The 23625-nt window shown below is 52.4% G+C and overlaps 1 protein-coding gene across 5 annotated transcripts in view; it reads left to right on the top strand.

Moving 5' to 3' along the window:
• JADE2 (jade family PHD finger 2) overlaps positions 1–21349 on the top strand; it is an 84082-nt gene extending 62733 nt beyond the window's left edge. For 4 of the 5 annotated variants that reach the window (XM_076349798.1, XM_076349802.1, XM_076349800.1 and 1 more), the window contains 4 exons: positions 4160–4621; positions 10495–10612; positions 15304–15432; positions 17961–21349. In XM_076349798.1, coding sequence (XP_076205913.1) covers positions 4160–4621; positions 10495–10612; positions 15304–15432; positions 17961–18820 — 1569 coding nt within the window. In that variant the 3' untranslated portion in view covers positions 18821–21349. The remainder of the gene's footprint in view (positions 1–4159; positions 4622–10494; positions 10613–15303; positions 15433–17960) is intronic. The other variant, XM_076349801.1, reaches the window with a different exon arrangement.
• Positions 21350–23625: the final 2276 nt, after the last annotated feature.

Raw genomic sequence — 23625 nt, forward strand, 5'->3', positions numbered from 1 at the left:
GCAGCTTAAGAAAACACCCACCTCGACCACATTTACGGAGACCAATGTGAAATATTTTTGCACAGGCACCTCTGCGCATCGGGGTATTTTTCCCCATCCAAATTTGACCATCAAAAGGGAAACAAACCCAGGGAAGCCTGAGGAAGGGCTTCCCACTGCTCTCCATGCCTCTGACCTTGCTGCTTGCATGTAATGACTTCTCTTGCTTTTCTGGTGCAGAGCTGTGAACCTGGTGTAACTCGGCATGGCTGTAGTCGAGCCAGAGCTCCCGGGTGCTGGGCAGGGATGCAGCCCTGGAGGCATGCTTCCCCCATCTCCTGTTAAGGGGAAATCATGACTTCATGGTGGTTCTTGTGGTCAGACATCAGGAGATGCCAAAAAGAGCTCAGTATCCAGCAGGAATTTTCTCGTTTGCATTGCTGAGACGGAAAAGAGAGTGCTAGGACACAGGCTCCAGCACAGCCCGAGTCCCAGCTGCGCTTGCTTGGACCCAGCTCCCTCCTCACCAACTCCCTTCTCGCTTCTCAGAGCAACTGGAAGAGCTCACCAAAGCCTTTCAATGCAGTGCAGAATGCCAGGTCTCTGTTAACTGCTGGCAGGCTTCTCCAAAGGGCACGATCTTTTGCTGTCATCATCTTCCAGCTTTCTTTCTGTTGTTGTTTTTCGGAGAAAAAGCCCTGGGAAGTGTCCTCCACCACTCACTCGTTCATTATCGCTCCTCTGCCCACTGCTGCCCGCTCCCGTTGAACTGCTTGTGCCACTGGTCCCCATCCACTGGGATAACTGGGGTGGTGATTCCTGGAGCTGTTGTCCGATTGTGCCTGTAGCCCTGAAAACGTACAGCTTGACATTGGGGGAAGAGCCGTATGCGTGCACCGTGCAGCCCCCACGCCATCCTCTGCCTCAGCCCCGCATCCTCCGAGGATGTCTGCGATGCTGAAATTGCCTATTTCGGCTGAGAAGCGCTACCAGGATCCAGACCATCTGTGGTCACTAAAAATCACACCGTAGTTTTTGTAAGGATGCAGAAGTGTCGTGGCTGATGGCTTGGCCGGAGTTCAGCACCGGTAATTAATTTTTCCTTCCATGAGTTCCGCTCGCAGTTCTGTTGGAGGAGCCGCTTCCTTCCCCTCCGGCCCCAAACTGCAGCAGAGCACCTCTGGAAGCTGGTAAACTTCTGTTTGAATTTCCTTGGCAAATAAAATCATCCCTCTATTTCTTCCCGGTAAGAGTGGTTTGAGGACTAATTAACAGCCCACATTAATCTCTGGTGCAGTTTTCACCCTCTCTCTCGGAATTCCGTTTGGGGATGGATTTGCCTGGGTAAGCAAAGTATGCTGAAATCCTTGAATGAAAGGTGCTGTGAGATAACGAAGCACGATCGATAACGAAGCAGACTTGAGGACTGCGCCAGTCTTTTGAGCCCGGTTTACTCTGCGTGGCAGATCCCTCCCTCCCATGAAGAGCGGCGTCGTTCCAGCGCCGTTCTGGGATGGATCAATATGTTTTTATTGTCAGTTTATGCAAGGTCCCTGGGTAGCCACAGCCGACCAGGTACCTTCCTTTCTTGCCCTGTCAGCCGAGCTGCCTAATTATTTTCTATTTGCATTTTGGGCACGGTTTCTGACAAGAGCTGCTTGCCATCTGTCGGAGGAGAGATCCAGGACGGGTGTCATTCGCTTTGCTTTATTCCTAAGGTGGAGTGATGGTCGTTCCTGTTAGCGGGTGCCCCGCACACCCTTGTCCTGGCAGAAGCCACAACCGTGGTACTAATGCAAATATTACTGCCGGTGACAGAAACAGGAGGGAGGGGACATCGCTGCATTCCTTAGCTCACATAGTTCACAGACGGCGGCCAGTTCTCCATGTCCACTTTCTCTACCGTAGATATTTATGTGCATAACAGCACAAAAGGATGCTGTAGTTTGAAGCACCCCCAGCTGTTACGCCAGAACAGCCAGGATGGAGTATATCAGGAGTACATCAAGAGTACGTCAGGAGTACATCAGGAGTACGTCAGGAGTGCATCAGAAGTACGTCAGGAGCTCCGTAGCAACATGCAGCACCATTACCATCTTGGCTACCAGAGGAGAAAGCTCAATCATGGGCACTTAGAGCTGGCAAAGGCTTCCAACCTGAAAGAGCATTGCATCTCCTTCTTGTATTAATGCTTGCCTCATGGCTGCAAGCGTGAGCGCCTGCGCTTGGAAAGCCAGTGCATGATACACTGACTGCACCGAATAAATCTGGACACTGCAAGTCAGCCTGGGCTCCCTCTGTCCCTCCTTCGTTACCAAAAATAAATACTCAAGAACAGAGCCGGTGCTTCAGCCGCGGGGGAGGCTGCGACAGGGCTTGTCCCGTGGGATGGGCAGGGCAGGCGCCCGCTGCCCACCGCCACAGTGGGTGCACCGGGCTGGTGCGGGGAGCACTGACAGGTCCCACATGATGCCAGGCTCTCTGCAAGCGCCGGCAGCATAGCAGAGGGAGCTGATTTTTGCAAGCTATCAGGTATTGTCACAAGCAATTTCGGGCTGAAATTAGGAACAAATGGCCATATTTAAACAGAGTAAGTGGGGGGTAGGAGTTAATAATCTGCTTGTGTTTGGTGCCTGCAGGAGTTAGTGCCCAGCATCGCTGCCCGGAGCCGTGCTAGTACAGCTCAGGGCTTGGCCGCGGCGGGGCTGCATCCAGCTCTTCCCGCTGGTTTCGGAGGCTTTGGAGCGGGGCCTGGAGAGCCCTGGAAGTGGAGGACTTGGACACCGCTTGCCTATGCTTTTCTTGGCCCTGGCAGCCACGCAAGTCTTTCGCTTTCATAAGCACCAGCAGATTCATAAACAAAGTCAAGGGAAAATATCTAAAAGCAGCAACGTCAAGAGTTCACACGCTGGGTGACTGAGCAGGAATTCAGGGCTGATGGGATGAAGATAAAAAGCCATAAAACTTCTGTTCCTCAACCACTACCAGAATTTTTTTTTTCTTTTTGAGAATTAAAGTGCAGCAGAGCCCCAGTAAAACTACAACATGCCAAATGGTTTGTCATCAACATCCAGGAAATTTCACGTCCTTCAGGCCACGACTGCATCTTCATCCCCCGCAAGAACAATTCTTCTATAAACGCTGAAGTATGGTGCCTACAGTAATAGCCCACTTAAAATGTCTCATTATTGCAGTTTTACTGGTCATTAGCAGCTGGAATAGACTGATTTCTTATGGGTTATGGTTGAAATAATTACCTGACACTCCGAGCCATTAAAAACCAGTTAATGAGTAGAGGGGGAGAAGGTGCTGACGTGGACACGAGCACTGCGCTGGCTGGAGGGGTTCCTCTGTCGGAAACCAGGCTGAGGTTTGTTGCCTGTGGGATCCAAAGTAATTTAAGTCTGAGGTAAGTTAGGGAAATTGTTAAAAAATTAATCTGATATAAGTTTGACAACAGTCTAGCCAGTGTACCAGTTCTAAAAAGTTCATTTCATGATGTTTTGCTCTGTATATGCTGAGTTGCCTTTTTTTTTTCCTTTTTTAATGGAGCTAATTAGAGGCTGTGTAACTTCCAGAGGAGAAAGGCATCGTGCTCCAGGAGCATTAGCTGCTTCTGAGATACCATGTTCACTCCTAAACCTTGACATGTTCTGTATGCTTTTAATAAAAATGGCATATTAGCTTTAGATGTGGTAAAAGAGTGGAGTAGTTTAAGGGTGAAATACAGATGAAAATTTCTCCATCGGGAGAAATCCAGTGACAGTCTTTGAGCATCCCGTTGGCCCGTGCTGTTGTCTTTGGCTGTTGACCAGTCTTGTTGGAAGAACCATTGGAAGCTCCTGTTTATGGTAGGTGAAAGACGAGCAGGGCCCGTCACAGAGAAGGATTAAAGCAGGTAAGGTGGGAAGGTGCCTGCTGATACCTAGTGAACCCTGGGTTTCTTCTGCTTGGGTGTCTGGCTCATGGGTGTGTAAGACTTGGGCAATACAGGTGTTCCTCCATAAGGAGTACCTGTAGTGGAGCATCCATCACTTCATGGTAGGTGTTGTCGCTCAGATGGGCGTCACAGTTTTTGTAGTAAGCCAGGCTCGAGCCTTGTGGTCACGTTGTGTTGGTAAGCGTCCCCCCCACCGATGGTGCTTTGCCCTGGCCGTAAGCCCTGTCCTTCTCCCTGCAGTGCTCCATGCCCGCCTGCGTCACTGCGTTCCACGTCACCTGCGCCTTCGACCACAACCTCGACATGAGGACTATTCTAGCAGACAACGACGAAGTGAAGTTCAAGTCCTTCTGCCTTGAGCACAGCACTGGTGCCACCAAGTTGCCTGAGGAGGCACGGACAGAGCCTGACCAAGCCCAGCTGGACTTGGAGAAGGTCACGCTGCGGAAGCAGAAGCTCCAGCAGCTGGAGGAGGACTTCTATGAACTTGTGAAGCCTTCGGAGGTGGCGGAGAACCTTGACTTAAGCGAATCGCTGGTGGATTTTGTATACCAGTACTGGAAGCTGAAGAGGAAAGCAAATTCCAACAAACCGCTTCTGACACCAAAAACTGATGAAGTGGACAACTTGGCCCAGCAAGAACAGGACGTTCTCTACCGACGCTTAAAGCTCTTCATGCACCTCAGGCAAGACCTGGAGAGGGTGAGTACAGCTTTTCCTTCAGTGGTGTACCCATATGCTCCATCAGGGCTGCTTTAATGTGTGCTGGCACCCGTAGACAGAATGAGCCCTGTTCCCTGGTGACTCAGTTCGACTCTCCTAACAGTTGTGTCCCTTCATCTAGAGCGTTACTCAGAAGAATAACATTGCTCAGCGTGCGTGTATCATCACTGACAAAACACTGACACTCGTGAAACAAGTTAGTGGCGGTCTCAGCTGGGGGTTCAAAAGACCAAAGGTCTGCGGGGAGAGGTGCATTGGTGGGGCTGGGTGGCTGGGAGGCAGATGATGCTGCTCCACCGAGCTCTTCATAGTCTCAAACCACAAAATTATCCTGTGCTGCCCCTCAGATGCTTTCCAGCAGCAAGGCACAGGAACACTTCATTATTTACTTACATTAAACATCAAAGACAGATGAATGGCAGGAGTGAGCTGCAGGGCCAGCGGGACTGGGCATTCCCTGCCCTGCCGCAGCCAAAAGTGGGTCGGCTCCTGGGGGAGCTGCCGGCGGAGGCAGAGCCGTGCCGGAGGATACAGACAGAGGATGCAGGCTCCCACAGCTCCCCGTGGCATGGGGCATGCTCGCACAGAGGAGGGAGCAGCTGCCTCCACGGCAGCTTTTTTGGGGAGAACAAACGTCGGTGGAGCAGCAGTACAAAAGTGGTGCCGGAGCCCCTGGGGCTGTGCTCGCTGCTGCACCGTGCTGCCTGCCTGCGGATTTGGCTGTCATGGCTGGATGGAGGGAAGGAGCAGGGATGGGGCAGAGGGAGGCTGGAGAGGAGGAGGGGCGGCGAAGGCAAGAAGCAGCGAGGGGAGGAAGCACAGGGGAAGAAGCACGGCACCCAGAGGGAGATGGCAGAGAGCGGCCAGGGAGGGGACGGGTGCGGTAGTGCTGCTGCTGGGGGGGGGGGGACGGGGGACACGGGCACAGCACAGGGCAGCAGTGGGACGGGGACGGGCAGGGCTGCCAAGTCTGGCACGCAGGGGCCAAGCTCCCTTTCCTCCTGTGCTTAAAACCCGAGTCCTGCCTGGTCCCCCCTCTTCTGCTCCTGCCAGAGGGGTGAATCCATGGCCTCTGCTTGGATCCCCTCCTGACAGCCCACCTGGGGTGCAAAAGCCATGAAAGGTCTCAGGGGATCACTGGGAGCAGGCAAGGAAGGAGGAAAGCAGGAAAATGGCATTGCTTTGACCCGGTGGAGGTGGTGCCCTGTGCGGAGGGGTGGAGGGTGCTGCAGGGAACATGTTGCTCCCTGGGAGGCGAAGGTGGCGATGATGCTGCCCCTGCTTATTCCTGAACCTTCTCTCCAAGCTGCTGTGGGTCTATGGCATAATTTAACCCATGGGGAGAAAGGCGGTGCAGGTGAGCAGGGTGTTCATGTCCAGGTGGGATTTCAGCTCTGGACCAACCTGTCCTGGTCCCTCACTGCAGTTCCCTGTGTGGGTCTTGGAGCCTGAGACCCTTCTCCTGTGTAAAAGCAATTGGATTTCAAGCTATTGATCTATTTTCTGTGGCTGTATTGGCCTTCATCCCTGCGTACATCATTGCCATCGCTCTGCCAGCCTGTCCCTCCTTTGCTGCTGCCTTTACTGCATCATGTTTCCATCTCTGTGTTGGGCTGGGCTGGTGCCACCATTAATGGGTCTCCAGCACCAAGCTGTAGGCAACAAGCTGCAGCTGCCGGATCCAAGGGTGACAAGTTCAACTCACTTTTTTCCCCTCATCTGCTTCTCTATATTGTAAATCTAAACCAGGCTGCTCCACCTCCCTCTGCTTCCACTTGCTCCCAGCTTGACTTTGGCGGCTGCAGTGAACCACCGTGCATCTCTGCGTACAGCACTTTGCTCTAGGAGCTGCCTAATTCAAAGATGTGACACGGCAGCTTCTCTTTGATTTCTTTGTGTCAAAACTACGGGTTTTACCAGATTTCTTATTTTCTAGGGTTGCTTCTAGGCTTCCTGGGGTCATTCCGCATCGGCGTTCAGCCTCTGCTTAGCAACTCGCTGCCAGGTTTCAATGCCTGGCCCTGGAAGAGCCGTTTGTTTGTTCTTCTTCCAAGACAGGGAACAATAAACACTGGCCGGATCAAAGTCCGGTGCTCAGATGGGTGATACGGGTTTAAATCCCATTGCTGCCAGTGCATCCCAGGTATCTGATCCTGTCTGTCAGCGCCGCTCACAGCCGCCCCATTTCACTTGCAAACAGTGAGGCATCACATCAAATAGGGGCCGGAGAAGAGCAGCCTGGAGGGGTGGCTCTCAGAGGATGTTCACGGGGCATCACATTGCTATTTTAGTGTTTTCAGCAATTAATCTGGCAGGAATGGTTGTGATTTGGGGGCTGATAATGGTATCTGGATCCAAGAGTTGGGGAGGCAGAAGCAGCGGGGCAGATGACGGGGGGCAGCCAGGGTGATGGCGTTTCCCTCTGCCATCTCTTAACCACTGCAATTTCTGCCCTTCACAGTGTCAGCAAATTAAAGCTATTGCCTGGGAATCCTAATACAGTCCCCCCTAATACAGTTTCTTTCTAACCTTTTTTAACCCTCCTTTGCTGTCTTTTTTTTTAGAAGCTCTTTCCAAGGACTGGTTGTTCAAATGAGCTTTAACAAAAAACTATAGTTTCCAGGCTTTCATACCAGCATCTAAGCTTGGCTTGGGGAAGCAGCACTGGGTGGTGTTTATCTGTGTAAGTGTGTGTAAATACCAGCAGTCTCTGAGCAGAGCACAAGTAATGTTTTCTTCCAGGAATATCAAATCATAGAGAAGGGATACCGCCAAACACTTAGAGATGCAGGTTGCCAGAGGCAGTTGTTTTCCTCATAAAGAAATTTTAGTTTGACGACGTCTCTAATCCAGAACAAAAAAAGAAAACGTAGTAAAATATACAGCATATAGCTTGCTGCTTTATATTTACAGCTAGGGGATTAAAAAAAAAAAAAAGAGCAGCTTTTTCTCCTGTATTCCTAAGTGTTTCCAAATTGTCCTTAGGTAAGACCGATGCCATTAGGGGGTGGCCAAGGTCGTCCTGCTGCCTTCACAGCCTTTGGTGGCAGACATCAGGTAAGCGTGGGACGAGGTCCTGGCTTGCTCTGCCACTGTGAGAGGCACAAAGACCGTGTAGGGACAGTCCCCCAAGCCGGGAAATACCCCAGCCTTCCTCCGCAGAGAGGGCTTTGAGGACGAGGAGGGGGAGGAATTGGAGACATCAGGGTCACGCGTGAGCGTGGACATACCCACGCACGTTACTGCCCGTGCCTCCATACAGGCCACCTCCTCCTTACCTTACTACAGGCAGTTTTGCTCTTTCAGAGCATCAGGAAGCTGAGTAAACGCTGTCAAATCCTGTTAGCTGCCATTAGCATTTTCTGTTTCGCAGCTGAAACCCTCCGTTTCCTCTGAAAGCCACGATGCCCGCCGCAGCCATGGTGACAGAGCCCGGCTCTCCAGCCACCCTTACGCGGGGCGAAAAGCGTGGCACTGAAATTCATCACAAGGCAGATGCCAGCGGGTGTCACACGGTAGCTCTGTCGTCTGGGGCTGCTGGAGGTGTTTATCAGCAACCCCGTGTGACGAGCAGGGTTTAACCACTGCTACGCTAGCTCACACGAGCATTTATGTCTTGTGCTTTGCTGTTTGCATTTAGGGCTTCCCGCTTGGTTAATAAAATTTCTTGTACTGGGACAAAATGCACCAGTGATTTGCAGGTAGATGTGGAGCAAGTGTGAGTAACCATGCAGAGGGGAGGGTGCTGGCCAGATTTGGGGCAGGGGAGCTGCGCCGGTACATGGCTGCTGATCTGGGCCAGCATCACCTGGATATTTTGCTGCATTTTCTATGCTCTGTCCTGGCATTTGCTTTAGGGCAACAGGCAGTTTTGTAAGGCTCTGACGTTCAGCAGATCGGTAGCCTCCAGCTACCTGCAGCTCCGTCCCAGCTGTGCCCCTTCCCTGCACTGGCTGCAGGAAGAGGGTCTCTCCCTCCCTGCAAAAGGAGCAATTTGTGGATGAGAACTGGCTTATTGACCCAGGGGACCAACGTACCTCTTAGCATTTGGCATTTTTTTGTGCAGGTTTCTATGTCAAGTGTGAACGAGGCACACGCGTGACGCAGCTGCTGGGCTGAGGGCTCAGCGGAACACTCGGATGCTTGGGGCTTTGCATAACTATATTATAATGCTCCTTCTACAGCATCTTCCCTTCCGAGACTTTCCAAATCCTTTAGAGACATTAACTTCTTCATTAGGTCTGTGAACAATTAACAGGAGATTAAACCAGCCTGTGTGTCCACACCATTGCTGTACCTGGGTAAGATCGCAAAACAATTTACCTGTTTCTCCTGGCGCTGTTCCCATTTTGGGGGTCTTGGTCACTTTGTGCGCTGATGTGTATCAACAGCAGAGTTAAAGGATGTGCTGCAACAAGTACTGAAAGTTAATCCTGACTAATCGGAGCAGATTAGCAGCGCGCTCGGCCCCGTTTGACTCCCTGCGTGCTGTGTTATGCGGGCTGAATTTGTGCTCTCGAAAGCACTGATGCCGAAGTGCAAACCCTGCCTGTGAATTCAGGCCTTTGATGGGAGAAGTTAAAGATTAACTTGCTTATTGTTTATGTCCAGAAGAAGACAGGGGGGAGAGAGAGAGACCCCCCTATGCGCGGCACCTTACGTGGCCCCCTGCGTGGGGAGGGCTTCGGACCCGGGGCTGCCCCAGCCCCCCGGGCAGGATGGTCCCAGCTCACTGCTGCCCGAAGCACTGGGAGCGGTGGTGGCCGAGCTGTCGCCGGTGCTGGGGCAGAGGCTGGTGGAGCCATGTTTGGGGTTTCCAAGGTGGCTGCTCTGCTTTGGGGTGGGTGCCCCAGGCACGTTGGCAGGTATCTTTCCCACTAGGGAAGTGATCGTGCCCCTGTACTCGGCACTGGTGAGGCCGCACCTCGAATACTGTGTTCAGTTTTGGGCCCCTCACTACAAGAAGGACGTCGAGGTGTTAGAGCGTGTCCAGAGAAGGGCAACGAGGCTGGTGAGGGGTCTGGAGAACAAGTCTGATGAGGAGCGGCTGAGGGAACTGGGGTTGTTTAGCCTGGAGAAAGGGAGGCTGAGGGGAGACCTCATCGCTCTCTACAACCACCTGAAAGGAGGTTGTAGCGAGGTGGGGGTCGGTCTCTTCTCCCAAGTAACAAGCGATAGGACGAGAGGAAACGGCCTCAAGTTGCGCCAGGGGAGGTTTAGATTGGACGTGAGGAAAAATGTCTTTACTGAAAGAGTGGTGAAACATTGGAACAGGCTGCCCAGGGAAGTGGTGGAGTCCCCATCCCTGGAGGTATTTAAAAGACGAGTAGATGAGGCACTTAGGGACATGGTTTAGTGGACATGGTGGTGTTGGGTCAACGGTTGGACTTGATGATCTTAGAGGTCTTTTCCAACCTCTATGATTCTATGATTCTATCTGCGGGGCTTTGCAAGAGAGATGTGCTGTTGGGGTAAGCAAGACCGTATCTCTGGAGATACGGTAAGATTCCTTACGGCTTTTGTATGCCCAGTGCACGTGCTGGAGAAGCTGGCCAGCCCTCCTTGCCCCCCATGGGGTCCTGGCTGTTGGAGCCAGAACAGAGACATTTAGGCTTTGAATCGCTCACTGCATGTTTTTTCCCATACATATTACACAGTTTGGATCAAATTCTGGTCCTGACGCATCCAAAGAGCCCTGGTAGGAGTTTTGTTGCAGTGTGGGGGATGGTGAGATGAAGAGGACCGAATCCCGGGGAGCGGGGATTTCCCTGGGTGGCAGAAGCAGCGACACAGCTTGAGGGGACCCGCTTCGAGCCTGCCTAAAATGGACACTGTTTCTTGTGTTTCTGTAGGTTAGAAATCTCTGTTACATGGTGACGAGACGGGAGAAAATGAAACACACCATTTGTAAACTCCAGGAGCAGATCTTCCATCTCCAGATGAAGCTTATTGAGAAAGATCTTTATCCAGGTCAGTACCGCTTACCAGAGCTTGTTCTCGCAGACGCTGTCCCTGCCATCCTCTGAAGCCAAAGACTCGTGCCCACGCCTCAGCCCCCCACCCCAAGGAAGCCAGAGCTGCCCCCTCCCCTGCAGTGTTATTTAAGCATTAAGGTTCGTATGTTGACTCTTTGCACATCTCCGGTTTTGTTCAGAAACACACAATAAAGCCATACCCTGGGTGACCGGAGTGTCAGAGCTCCTTGTTTTCACAGATCCCTCTCGATCCTCCTCTCCACGGGAATCAGGCAGAAAGACCAAGCGTTTGGTTAGGTGGTGATGCTAAGGCAGCGTTTCAGCGACTTCCGTGGAGATGGAGCTGTTTGGGAAGAGATGGCAAATCCTGGGCACGGGGCTGCTGACGCTGGAGCTGATCCACGGCAGCTGGCTCCTTGGCACGGGTCAGCAGCCCTCACTTTGGACTCTTTGCAGATGCCTCTGGCTCTGTCAAGAATCGAAGGTTAAGCTGCCGGTGGGATGTCTGTTACTCCTAGAGACCAGCTCCTTTAGCTCTGCGCAGCTGCAATTCTCTGCTCCACATACCTATTAGTGGGGAACGTCACGCCTACTGCATGCAAAGCCTCTGGCTCCTTTTATTAAGGAACTGAAATAAAGTTGGTTTCCTTCTGTCCTATTTTTTTTCCTTTTGCACAAGCGGTGCCGGAGCCCACAGCTCCTGCTCCCTCCTCCTTTCCCTTCGGTGGCAGCGCAGACCAAACCCCATGGCTGCAGAACAGTTTTTCCAGCAGCAGCATCTGGTGCTTTGGCAGGCTCTTCTGATGGTTGTTGTGTTTGTGGCTTTGGAGTTGCATTTGAAGCCATCACATGGTTGGGGTTTCTTCAGGAACTGGCTGGGCTGAGCTTTCCTTGACAAAAGTTTCCTTTGACTGAAGTTTTGGAGGCTGAGAAATGTGTACGTTGAGATGTTTGTGGCTCGGAGTCTGTGCAAATTCCTCTCGATGGCTAGAGGCAGGCGCCCGCATGGGGCAGGGGTGACCGGGACCCCAAGGCGTGCTCCGGGGAAATGTGGGTCCTGTAAATCTCGGTCCCTGTGACGCAGATCAGTGACACTGTGTGTTGCTTTGTACGTCCTCGCTGAACCAGCAGTACGGGTCACCAGCCTGGGCACATGCAAAATGGTGTTCCCGGCTGTTCCCACCAACGGGAGACCCCGCGTTGCACATCCTGAGAGCCATTCCCTGGCACCCGGGGAATTTGTGCCGGGCGGTGCTCCCAGCAGCGATGCTGCTGGCTGGGACGGCAAGGCGGGAGGTCCAGGATAAAAGACGAGCAACAAAGTGGGATCCTGATAGCAGATGGTGTGCGCTGTTGGTTCCGGGCTCTGCAGGAAAGGGGCAGGAATCGTCCGGGGAGCGCTGGGTTTTGGGGGAGATCACAGGGGACGTCGTGATGCTCTTTAGTTCAGCTGGTCGAACCTGGTTTAGGATTTGCAGCTCAGAAGGAGACAGGCGCAGGGTAGTTTGCCAGGAAGGCTTTCTGAGCTCACCTCCCTCGCAAACGGGGCGTTAGACGGCTGGAAATGCCCCTGGGGACATTCATTCCCCGAAATGCCTTGGGGAGTCCAACCTCCAGCGCGTGCCCACCCCTCTCTAATGCAGCGATGAGGTGGGAGTCGGCAGCTCCTCCTGGGGGGGGGCTGGGGCGGGTGAGCCGGGACCCTCCCCGGCAGGGTGGGGATGCCGGCTGGCGAGGGGGAGCTGTGTCAGGGCTCTGCCGCTCGTGTTTCGGGGCTGTCTGCACCGCCGAGTGCCAGCACTGTGCAATTGCCCTTCCTGAAAACGTTACACGTGTAGTCGGGGGAAGAGCACGACTGCCATTACTGTGATGTTCGTTCTGCCTAAAGGTGAGTGATCAGAGACAAACCTGTGGTGAGAGGGTGACTCAGGCGGTGATTGGTGTGCAGGCTGTGGGATTGCTTCATACATTTTCATACAAATGCTCTTCTCTCCTGCCCCAAATGGTTGGCGTTCGCCAATTCGTTTTCTGCTCTGAACCGACCGAGCTGAGCTGCTTGACTCTCCTGGGATGGGCTTTTAGGTTGAGCCTGAGCAGGAGCTGCTGCCTCCGGCAGCTGGCTCCCGTGAGTCGCTGCTGCCAGGGAAAGGGCCTGGCTGCGGGAATTTGGTCCTGGGATCTCCAGGTGGTTTGGGCACCTAGGTCCTTCCCATGTCAAGGGGACATTAGAGACCCGAGTGCCTTTCGGCATTGGTGCGTAGGTTCTCCTGAGCTCAGGAGGAGTTCCCTTGCCGGGAGGCAGCATCAGGCCATAAGTTGCAATCCCAAATGTGGGAAGAGAGGATGGCCCAGTTATCCATGACAGTCATAGTCCAGGTAAGAGCACGGCATCGGTACATACCTCCTCCCCGATGCAGCACACAACCCTCATGCTGATCTCCAGGTCCTGCCCAACGGCAGGAGCAAGCGCTGGGGCCATCGGCAGCACGGCGCGGAGGGGCAGTCGGTGTAAACGAGGTCAGAGAAGGGCTCAGCCTCCAGCTGCCCTTCCTGCGGCAGCTACACGGCCGTGCCCGTGCCGCCCGTGCGTGGCAGCACGTAGCAGAGCTGCAGAAAGCGGTTTGGTGCTTATTTTCTGCTTCAGCTCCTAGCTGTCCCATCCCGGTCCATCCCGAACATGCACCATTATAGACCCCGATCCTACCAAGCGCTCCCAACACCCATGCGTTTGCTAAGTCTCCTTGATGCCAGTTGGTGATACTTAGAGCTAAAGATACTTGGCACCCCGTGGGTCCAAAGCTATGGATAAGTCACTGCTGCATTTCGCATCATTACGAAGCGGTAACTGGTTTGAAAGCGGGGAGACGGTTCCTGTAGCGTCCCCTCTGCACGGCTCCCGACTGGGCTGCTCTGCATGCCTGGGGTTTCTTGGAGAAAGGAATAAGTCTGCATTATTTTGCCTGGGTGAGGCCAGTTTTTAACTGCTGTTACGGTAGTCATCAACTGAAATCTGTTGGGGTTATTCCAAAGATGGTTTTGGCACAAAGGTTTTTTTGGAATGGCTCCCATGTAAAACTCAAAACTGGAGGGTTTATTTTTCCCGCTGACAAATGATCATTTGAGCAGGAGATTTTTAACAAAATCAGTGAGAACTGCCCGTGTAAAATGAACCCACCTCTCTCCCCTGTATTTTTCTTGCATGGAGTGGAAAGTAAACACTGTCTGGCTTTGAAACACGGCTACTATTTTGACAGGTTCCTCTTCAAAAAGTACTGCTCGGGTTTCTCTTTAGCCCCATTGTGCTGTCTAAACAAAGTTAGATTTTTATTTTGTAAGCGAAGTGAAAAATCTGTCTGCATTTCTCCAGTTATTTGGCAGGAACGTAGCAAATACCAATTTTGCTTTTGCTTTTCTTTCTTTCAGTGAGTCCTTTGGTCAGGAGGGGTTCCTGGCTTGGCAACCCCAGGACTGTAAATCCTCTGTTTATCCAGACTCAGGCAGGTGCAATGTGAATTCCCTCCCCTGCTCGCCCAGTACATTTCCACTGCTGCACCACGGGGAGAGCAGAGGTTATTCCCTCTGACCCATCCAGTCCGCAGCCTTTCTGCTGAGGCTGTTTGCAGGTCTGCTGCTGGCCGACACAATAAACCGATTCGTTTCTTAAAATCATTGCTCCGATAGCTGCACAGCTTGGGCAGGTTCAACCTGCGGGCCAGACTCTGAAAAACTGCATGTCTCACCTCCGTTTCCATCAGCCACCCACATTTTGGTTTAAGGGCAATATCCTTCCCCCTCTGAAAATTAATAGAAGTTTTAGCATGGACTTCTGTGGGAGAATGACCTAACAGAGTAAGTAAAAACTGTTGAAGTATTTTGCTTGGCAATACAAGTTGTACTTATTTATAGGGTGTTTGTCCTGTTTACCCAAGAGGAATAAATCCAGTAGAAGTTCAAAGCCATTTAGGAAATACTGATTTTTAGCTGAATGTCTACATAGCTAGGAGTTATATCCCTGGCTTTCCATAGGCAATGCTGGTCATCTGTCCTACTCCATTTACTTATGCTGAATACACTGCTTAAGTTCTGTAGCTTTGGGTTTTTTTCACCCCCCCCCAGTATGAGTGTGAGCAGTTACTATCACCGAAAGGTCAAATCAAATCAAGGTCTGCTTCAAAAGGCTGCCGGTAGCATTGCTGTCAAACTGGCTTTGCAGCTGAATCCCTCCAGGAGATGCTCTTGTCAGTGATGGGGGTGCCACACCGCCGGGTTTGGAGGTCCCCATGTCTCCTGGAAGGTGTCTGAGCGGGGTTCGGGGTTACTCCCTTCTGCTGCTCCCGCAGGTCCTCACCCCAAAGCCCTGGTCCAGGAGGGCAGCGTGGGTGGCTGCAGGGTCTCCAGCGAGTCCCCTGCCTTCAGTGGGACTGCTCATGCAGCCATACTAAGTTCACGCCCAAGGCCCAAACCTCTTTTTTATATAACCTACGGGATTCAGATTTTCTTAACCTATAGAGACCTTAGCCTACAGTTGGCCAAAAAGCAGCCGCTGTTCTCCCTTTGGCTTGGAGTTGTTTGCAGGTCTGGTCCAGGTCTCCACCGCAGGGGTGTGCCCCAGGGGAACTTGCTCACCGCAGCATCCCTGATGCCTCGTCTCACACGGAGTTTTCCTTTTTTTCTAAAAAATGCCAGAACAAACTGGGAAGAAGACAAAGGGTAAGAAAAGTGACCCGAGAAGGAAAGGAAGAGATGGTAGAAAAAATAGTCCCGAGAAGAAAGAGAAAAGGAAATCAGTCAACGAAACTGTATTGGGACAACTGGGTAAGTCTGATTTTATGGGCGCAGAGTTGACCCGTACCGCTGGAGGCTCCCTGTTTCAGGGAGCAGGGTTAAGAGTCCCAGCCCCTGATCCCTCCTGCACGTACACGGTGGAGTTACACTCGGGGCTGTGGGAGCCTCTTCCATCTCTCCCTTGTGGGCATCAGCCTGAATTACCGAGGTCCTACGAGAGAGGCCACATCGGAGACATGGTCCCTGGCGGGGCAGGGGGTGTAAAATCCCTTCCCCCCCCCCCCAGCCCCAGGGCTTGCGCCCCGATTGGGAGAACGTGTTACAAAACCTGCGATGCGCTGCTGAAGAGTGATTTCGCTTTCCGGTGATAAAATCAGACTTACCCACCCTGCAGTAGGGCTAATCCCCCGGATCTTCTGTGCTGTGCACCGATGGTGAACACAGCACATGGGCCGTGCATTTTCATGGCATATACTGTCCAGGACCCTGCGGTCGCGCCGGTTGTGCCGGCGGTCCGGGAGCATCCACGAGGCAGGCACAGAGCGCGGCCGGTTTCTTGAATTTGCTCGGGGGATGAGGAGATGCAGGCTGGCTCTGCAGATGCTTCACCCACCTCCGGCTCTTCCCCATCAGCTACAACCTACCGCCGCTCGGCAGCAGACGGAGCTTGGGGGGGGGAAGTAAAAAAACAGAACAAAAAGGACTTTTTTGACAAGATCCTTGACAACTGCATATGGTTTTTACACGGAATTGAGTTTTTGTTCGACTTCCTCCGGCGCTGTCACCTCCGCCAGCATGCGGGGCGGGAGGTGATGAGTTCACGTGTGCTCAGCTGCCCCATGGGTGCACAGGGGGTGCACAGGTCCCGTGGGGCTCTTGGACAGTCTGGGGGTGCTATAAAACCCTCATGGGGGTACAGAGAGTTTCTGTGGGAGGTCTGGGAGTCTGGGCCACCCTGCCTTGCTCTGCTTTGCCCATTGCTTGCCCAGACTCTGCTGCTTTCTGTTCATCTCAAAGCTGTTGGTTTTTAGGCAGGAGCCCCTTTGGAAACGAGGCTTTTGTGCTCATCCTGTCTCTGCGCTGTTCTCAGCTAAAGAAACTTTGGATTTTCTGGGGCAAATTCCATCAAATGATGGAGGGCTGGGGCGTCTCTGAGAAAAGCTGCACTTCTGCGAGCCGGGGAAACCAGGCAGCCGACCCAAAGCTTCACCGGGGTCTTGTAACCTCCTGGATTTTGTTAAGGGCTTGAAGCATCACTTGGGGCCGCAGTCATCAGAGAAGGGCTGAGGGAAGGCGAGCTTGGCAGTGCCCTTGCCAGCAAGACCTCAGGCTGTTTGGTGCCTGGGTACTACACGATGCCCTAAGCTCATCCCTACTCCTGCTTCCCCTCCCCTGCATTGGGCTGGTGTCAGGCCGGGGGCCTGTCTTCTCCAAAAGGACCGCGGTGACCTGCCAGGAGGTGTGGGACTGCCACCTTGACAGTGTCACCTCTGAGGGGGGGATCCGACCTGACCGACCTCCCCGGTGCTGCCCTTGAGCAGCCCCGGCATTGCGCAGGGTGTTTTGTTTGTCCCCCCCGTGGTGCGGGGTCACGGCCTGTATTGCTGCTCACAGCGAAGGGTGATGCAAAGCTGTCATCGAGACCAGCAAACATGGCGGACGTGAGTCACCCTGCTCGTGCCACTGCTCTTTCCCTCTTCTGTTGCTAGACTGACTGCTTTAAAAGGAAAGAAAGAAAAGCAAACCTAATTTTTCCTCCATCCGTAAAACCAGCTCTGATGTTGAGCCCGTTGGTTTCTTTTCTGGGGATTAAAACTGCGTGTGCTTGTGCAGGTATGTGCCTTTCCAGTTGCTAATTAGACCCAGCCCAGCCCACAGCGCTCGCTCTTGCTCTCAGAGATAATTACTAGGAAGTTTTTCAGCTTTTTCCGTTCCAGCCTGTCATCTCTGCTTCTCTTCTTCAGCTTTCACACTTCTCAGATGTGTGCCTCCCGAGATGTTCTCGGATCTGCCTCCCGCCCTCCCTGCCTTTGCACGCAGATTTAGCACCGGTCCCATCACCCCACTGACCGCCTGACTCGGCTGGTGTCCGGGGTTTTGGCAGCGCGTGGTGGCCCGGTGGCAGCTGCTCCCTGGGGAACCTGTCGCCCCTCGCCTGGGCCCAAGTCCCGCTCTGGTAGCAGTCACCAAATTTTTAGGCTTACACCTGGATTTTTGTCTGCTGCCTTTGCATGGGAATGTATTTTCTACCTGTGCTGGGGTGGGTTGGAGCTTGGCGTCTTTGCTGCAGAAAGATGCTCTGTTTAGATTCGGAGAGGTTCGCGGAGTGTTGGATGTGGGGGAGCACTCGGGTGGTTGTGCTGTGACCTCAGTGGACCCCAAATTCAGCATTAGTGCTGGAGTAAACCCTCTTCTGTACCCTGGTGTGGTGCGTTACGGTTGACCTTCTGCGAGTTTCTCCGGTGCCGGGGAGTTTCGGTGAAGTCGGTGGCGTTGTCGAAGGGCAGCGTGGCTGTTTCTGGCTCCTGAGGCAATCTTCCCCTTTTGCTTTTTTCCAGGCTTGTCAACTTCCTTCCCCATCGACGGGACCTTCTTCAACAGCTGGTTGGCGCAGTCGGTCCAGATCACCGCCGAGAACATGGCGATGAGCGAGTGGTCCCTCAACAACGCCCACCACGAGGACAGCACCCCTGGCCTCTCCGAGGAGCTCCTCCAGGACGAGGAGACCTTGCTGAGCTTCATGATGGACCATTCCCTCAGGTCCCCGTTCAAGCAGAGCGAGGCCACAAAGAAAGTGAAAAGCAAAACGAGAACGAACACTAAGAAAAAGCTGCCCAGGAGCAGCCCCCCCGCCGTGGGTGGGAGCCACCCGGAGAGCTCGGAGCCCTGGACTAACAACGCCAGCGACTTGTCGGATGACGCCGCCAAGCCCTTCGCTCCGGATTCCAGACCGAGCAAGTCGGAGAAAGGGGCGGCGAAGCTTCCCGCCGACCGCAAAGGGACGGGCGAGGCGAAAAAGGCAGCCAAGAAGGGCTCTCTCCCGAAAGCCGGTGAGCCTCACCCCCCGGCCGGGGCGAGGGGCTGCGTCAGCAAGGAGGAGGAGGAGGAGGAGACGCCACGCTGCGCTCAGCCGGAGCCCAGCCCCGCGGCCAAAGTGCCTGACTCCATAGGTAGCCCCAAAACCGTCATGCGGTTCAAATTACCAAAGGAGAGCCGAGGGACTCGGAGGTCGCAGCCCCCCAAGCCCGACGGCGCCGGCGGAGCTCCCTTGCGTCGTTTCGACGCCGAGACGGACGGCTACTTCTCCGATGCAGAGATGAGCGACTCGGACGGGGAGTCCCGCGGCGGCAGGGCGCAGCGGGGCCAGCTGGATGCGGCCGGCGAGGACATCGTCAGGATGAGCATCCTGGCATCCTAACTCCTCCCGACCGTGCCGGCTCGACGAGGCCTCAACCCAGTTACAACTGCCATGTCCAATTTCTGCCTGCTATCATAGCAAGGGGGATTTTTAATATGTGTATATAGTTGGAAATTCGGCACTGTTGTCTTTCTCTTCTCTATACGCCTGAGATACAGCTTCAGCTTCACCGACATCGATGACCGTGACAGTAGTGGTCCCCCCCCGGCTCCCTGCCAGACCCCACTTCCCGGGAACACGAGCCGGCGCCCGGCGGGACCGATGCCGAGGGTGCCGAGAGGGCGGAAGGTGCCGGTACCTGTGCTTTCTGCAGGGATGACAGTTTAATTAATGGGCATTATTTAACGAGGGGCAGATTTCTGCCCGGGACGGTTGCCCCCAGAGCAGGGAGCGAGTGGAGAGTATGGTAGCGGCCAGCTGCGGGAGGGGAAATAACCCGCCTGTGTGCGCGTATACGAGGAAGTAAAATAAGCGATACTAAAATAAATAATGACTAAAGCACAAAAAGCTTGTTGGAGGAAAGCGCTTGGGGTGGAAGAGAGCAACGTTACGTTTCTATTTTTAGAAAATAAAACCTCGGTCATTATTTTTCCCCTCACCTTTCCATCTGGTTGAGATCCGTCCAGGGGCCAGGATGCAAAATTTCTCCCTGTCCCTGCCCCGTGGGTCGGCCCCGTTGAGGTCGTTAGAAAAACTGAAGTGATTTACTCAGGTGAATTGATCAGCTCTTAGCAAGCTGGAAAATGGAAATGTGGGGCAGGATGGAGGAGAAAAGCACCCTTTAAAAACACCGTGGGGAGTCGGGGTTGGTTTAACCCGGGAGGCTGAGCGAAGTTTTCCTGCCCGTGCTTCTCTCCGATGGCTGCCGTGGTCCCACCGTGCCGGGGCGGCACGTTTGAAATCCCCTTTGCACAACGAAACGCTTGGCCCCGAGGCCAAACGTACCGTCACCGAGGGGAAATGGAAACGCTTGCCTTCACCATTTTGTTTTCCTACTAAACGCTACAATGGAAATGGTGAATTTATTCCTCCCCATCTTTTTTTTTTTTTTTTTTTTATTCCTTGAATCCTGGTTACAAGCTGTTGACTCGTTGTGGGAGGGTGATTCACAGAAGCTGACATTATAAATATTACAATAATTTAATGCATAAAATGTCCCCAATAAGCCTTAAATGTTGTTTAAAAGCCCATGTTACCTACAAGTCAGGCGAATTTCCATGTTTGCACTTAATTGCACCATTACTTCGGTTTTGGCTTCAAAGGTCACAGTTAAGTCGTGCTACGTGTTTTATTGGAGTGACCCCAGTGTGAGCTCAGGGAACAAAAAAAAAAAAAAAAGGAATTCACTGAAACTTTTGTTGTTGTTGTTTTTTAAAAATAAAAAATGTTTTAAAAAAACTTAAAAAAAAAAAAATACCAAACCTGGGACACTTCTGCAACCGGTTAAACCCATCACTAAACAAAAAAACCTTGCAATTGTCAAACCAATCAGTCAAATAATTTTGTGGATGCCAAAGAATATTTTGACAGTCAAGCAGCACAGCCAGAAACCGGAAACTTGTCATTATGAAAAAATTGGAAGTTATTTAGCAACAAAGGACTAAAGACACACTCATAACACACTGCTGCGGCGTTAGGTTCCAAGCTTGCTCCGAGGGATGCTGCTGCTCCGAGACTGCATCCTGCCGTTTTGATTTCCGATGCTTTTTGCTCATTTCACTGTGAGCTTTCTTTTGAAACTCTGAGACTCCTTCAATTGATGTTTTAGAGTAGATCATCTTTATCAGCCTTCCAAAGTCCTTATTATTGATAAAATTGCAGCAAAGATAAGCGATGACAGCCTAGCTCATCCCAGGCATGGCGAGCGGCAGGGGCTTCAGGTCGGATGCCGAGCGCCTGCACCCAGCCCTGGCTAAGCCCAACACTAACCCGGCTGAGACTGACCGTGCCTGGGGAGGAATCTTCCTCAGATGGGAAAAAACGTTACGCGAGTTATTAGCAGGAAAAAAAAACCAAACCAACCAACCAACAGAAAATCAACAAAACGGGAACCACCTTTGTTATAAATTAGCATAATCCATTGAGGTTGGAAATGAAAATCTGCTCATTAATTAAGGCTCAGTATGTTCAGATAATGTTAAATACAGTAAATAGGACTTAGTTTATCTTATCAGGCTTGCTAGCTTTAGCTACAGTATCCTAGTATAAGAGTCATAACAATAATCAATATGCTGCCTTTTAATGAATCTTGCTTCCGTGTGCTTCACTCAATTATGGTTAAAAAAAAAAAAAAGCAATCCACAAATTTCACTGTACACAGCTCCATTCATCAGCTTCTGCACTACTTGTCTTCTCAGTACCGGAAAGCAAAAAGGGGGGGGAGACTTTAAAGAACAACCAACCCGGCGCCGCCAGCACCAGGCAATAAAACAGTTGGAAACACTCCCAAAACATCAGGCGTCGTATTTTGCCATCGGGAGACGGTGTTTAGGTGGGGAAAGCTAAAGGGGGGCTGGTGGGGCACGTCAAACCCGGGGAGAAGAACGGGGTGGGAGGACTGGGGGGGGGGGGGGAAGGGGCTCTCGTGAGCTGCGGGCCTGAGCGAGGGCTGGACCGCAGCAGGACGGCTGTGGCCACCCCGGTGCATTCCCTGCCCGGTGCATCCTCACCACCACCTCAGAGCAGGGGAGCCTGGCGTTCAGGAGAGAAAAATGCACAAGGAAAATATTTTTGATGTTACTGTAAATGTATTTTGAAATGAACAGAAAGAAAAAAAATAAAAGGGTTTATTTTAGTAGAGAAATAATTGTCTTTTAAGATGTATAAACTGCAGGAATCGACATTTGCACTGTAAGAGCACCCGTTTCCTTGGAGAAGCAGCAGCCGTTGTAGTTGAGATGAGGATGCAAACAGCATCGTGCCCTGATCGTGGAGCACAGCCCCAACATCAACCCCAGCCCCGATGGCTGCGGGAGTATCCCGAGGACAGCTCCGATTCCCCACACCCATTTTCCCCACACCCATTTTCCCCACACCCATTTTTTAATTTTTCTTTTTTTTTTGTCTTTTTTCTGCTTGCACCTATTTTACGGGGTTTGGATGCCTGCTGCCCCACGGAGCTCGCCCCAAGGCGGGGTGCAGAACGGAGCCGGGAGGCGAGAGCGGGATGCGGGAGCAGCCGCCAGCGGGAAGATGCTGCTGCAGGGCGTGAGGTTTGGTTGTTCTTTAAGGAAATCCCCCCGCAGTTTGCGCCATTCCACATACAAAACAGACCCACTTCACATCAGTTACAGGAAACGATATGAATGTCGCAGGAGGAGAAACCCTTCTGTTTTCTTTGTTTCAAAGAACGTGATGTGCCATTTGTTAATATAAAAGAGAAATATTGAAAATATATTGAAAAGAGCAATTTTAAATTATTTTTGGCTTATGTTGCAATATTTATTTTCTTGTATTAGAAATTCCTTTGTAGAGAAAAAATGTATTTTTCATTAATGCAAAAACCTATTTCTCCTTTTTGTACATTTTCCATGTTAGTTAATCCTTAAAGCAATATAATGTTATCAAACTCGTTCTGTGTGAGACTGTATTATGCATGCTATTTGTGTTGCCTTGGAATAGCTCTGTCTGCCATTATTTTCATCCTGTTTAGATACAGTGTATGCTTTAATACACATTGGGACCATGGCCCATTGCTTATGAAAAAAAAAAACCCCTTTGCATTCCTCAATGTGTTGGCAAATGCAGTCAATAAAGCAGTGTTTTCTGTGTGCCTCTGTGTTGGTGTAGTGAGCAAGGTCACGCAGAGCAAATTTACCCGGGGACCAGAGGGCCCGTTGGAGCATCCCAGGGGATGCAGCTCTGTGCGTGGGGATGCGGAGCTGGTCCGGAGCTGGTCGGTCCGTCCCTGCTGATGCAGCCACTGTCTGCCCGGGAACAGGGAATTTCCGAATTTCCGTTGTGTTTCCGTTTACATTTCCGTCGTCAGACCTCGGCGAGCCCTTGGGGAGCGCAGCTGGAGAGCTTTGTCGGTGCTGGAGGGGAGGGCCCAAGCAAGAAGGTGTTCACAAAGTCCCCAGTGCCTGAAAGTGTCTGTAATTCAAGGTAAGGACCTTTCTCTTGGAGATTTAAATCTTGTTTTGCAGACTTGGAGCAAAACACGGGGGGGGGGGGGGGGGGGGGGCCTGGGAGACGGGAGGTTCGGAGGAGCAGCCCCTTGCACCAGCAGCCGGCATAACATGCGGGGAAACGCGCTGTTACGTTTGCTATTCACGGGAGCGAAAGCAAGCTGTGAAATCCAAAATACTACAGCAATGTGTCGCTGTTCGTAACACGCTGCTTGTTTTCCTGCTGCTGTGGGTTGCGGGCAGGTGGGCGCCGGGGCTGACCCTCCGTCGCACCTCCCCGTGCCAAGCGTGGTGGGAGAGGCAGGGCTCATCCAGCCAGCCTTCAAAGCTGTCGCTTGAATGGGACCCACGTCTCCCTGCACACGCACAGGCGCCTTGGAGGCCACGGGCAAGGGCGTCGCTTCATTTCAGCCAGTACTCGACACGGTGGGGCTGGGCGCCAGGAAATCCCCCCGCGAGCTGTGGGACACATTAGCGCGCGGCCGCTTCATCTGGGCGGGCAATTAGTCATCAAGGAATCGCTGGCCATTGGCTTTTTTGGCTTACCGTTTTGGCATTTCCCGGCACCTTTTTTTTTTTTTTCTCTGTACAATTGACCAAGTGCCCAAGCTGCTGAAAGAAAATGAGATATTTAATAGACGTACTTTGTTCAATTTATTACCGAAGTGATTAATCAGG

This window comes from Aptenodytes patagonicus, chromosome 12 (genome assembly GCF_965638725.1).
Source record: "Aptenodytes patagonicus chromosome 12, bAptPat1.pri.cur, whole genome shotgun sequence".
NCBI classification, from domain to species: domain Eukaryota; kingdom Metazoa; phylum Chordata; class Aves; order Sphenisciformes; family Spheniscidae; genus Aptenodytes; species Aptenodytes patagonicus.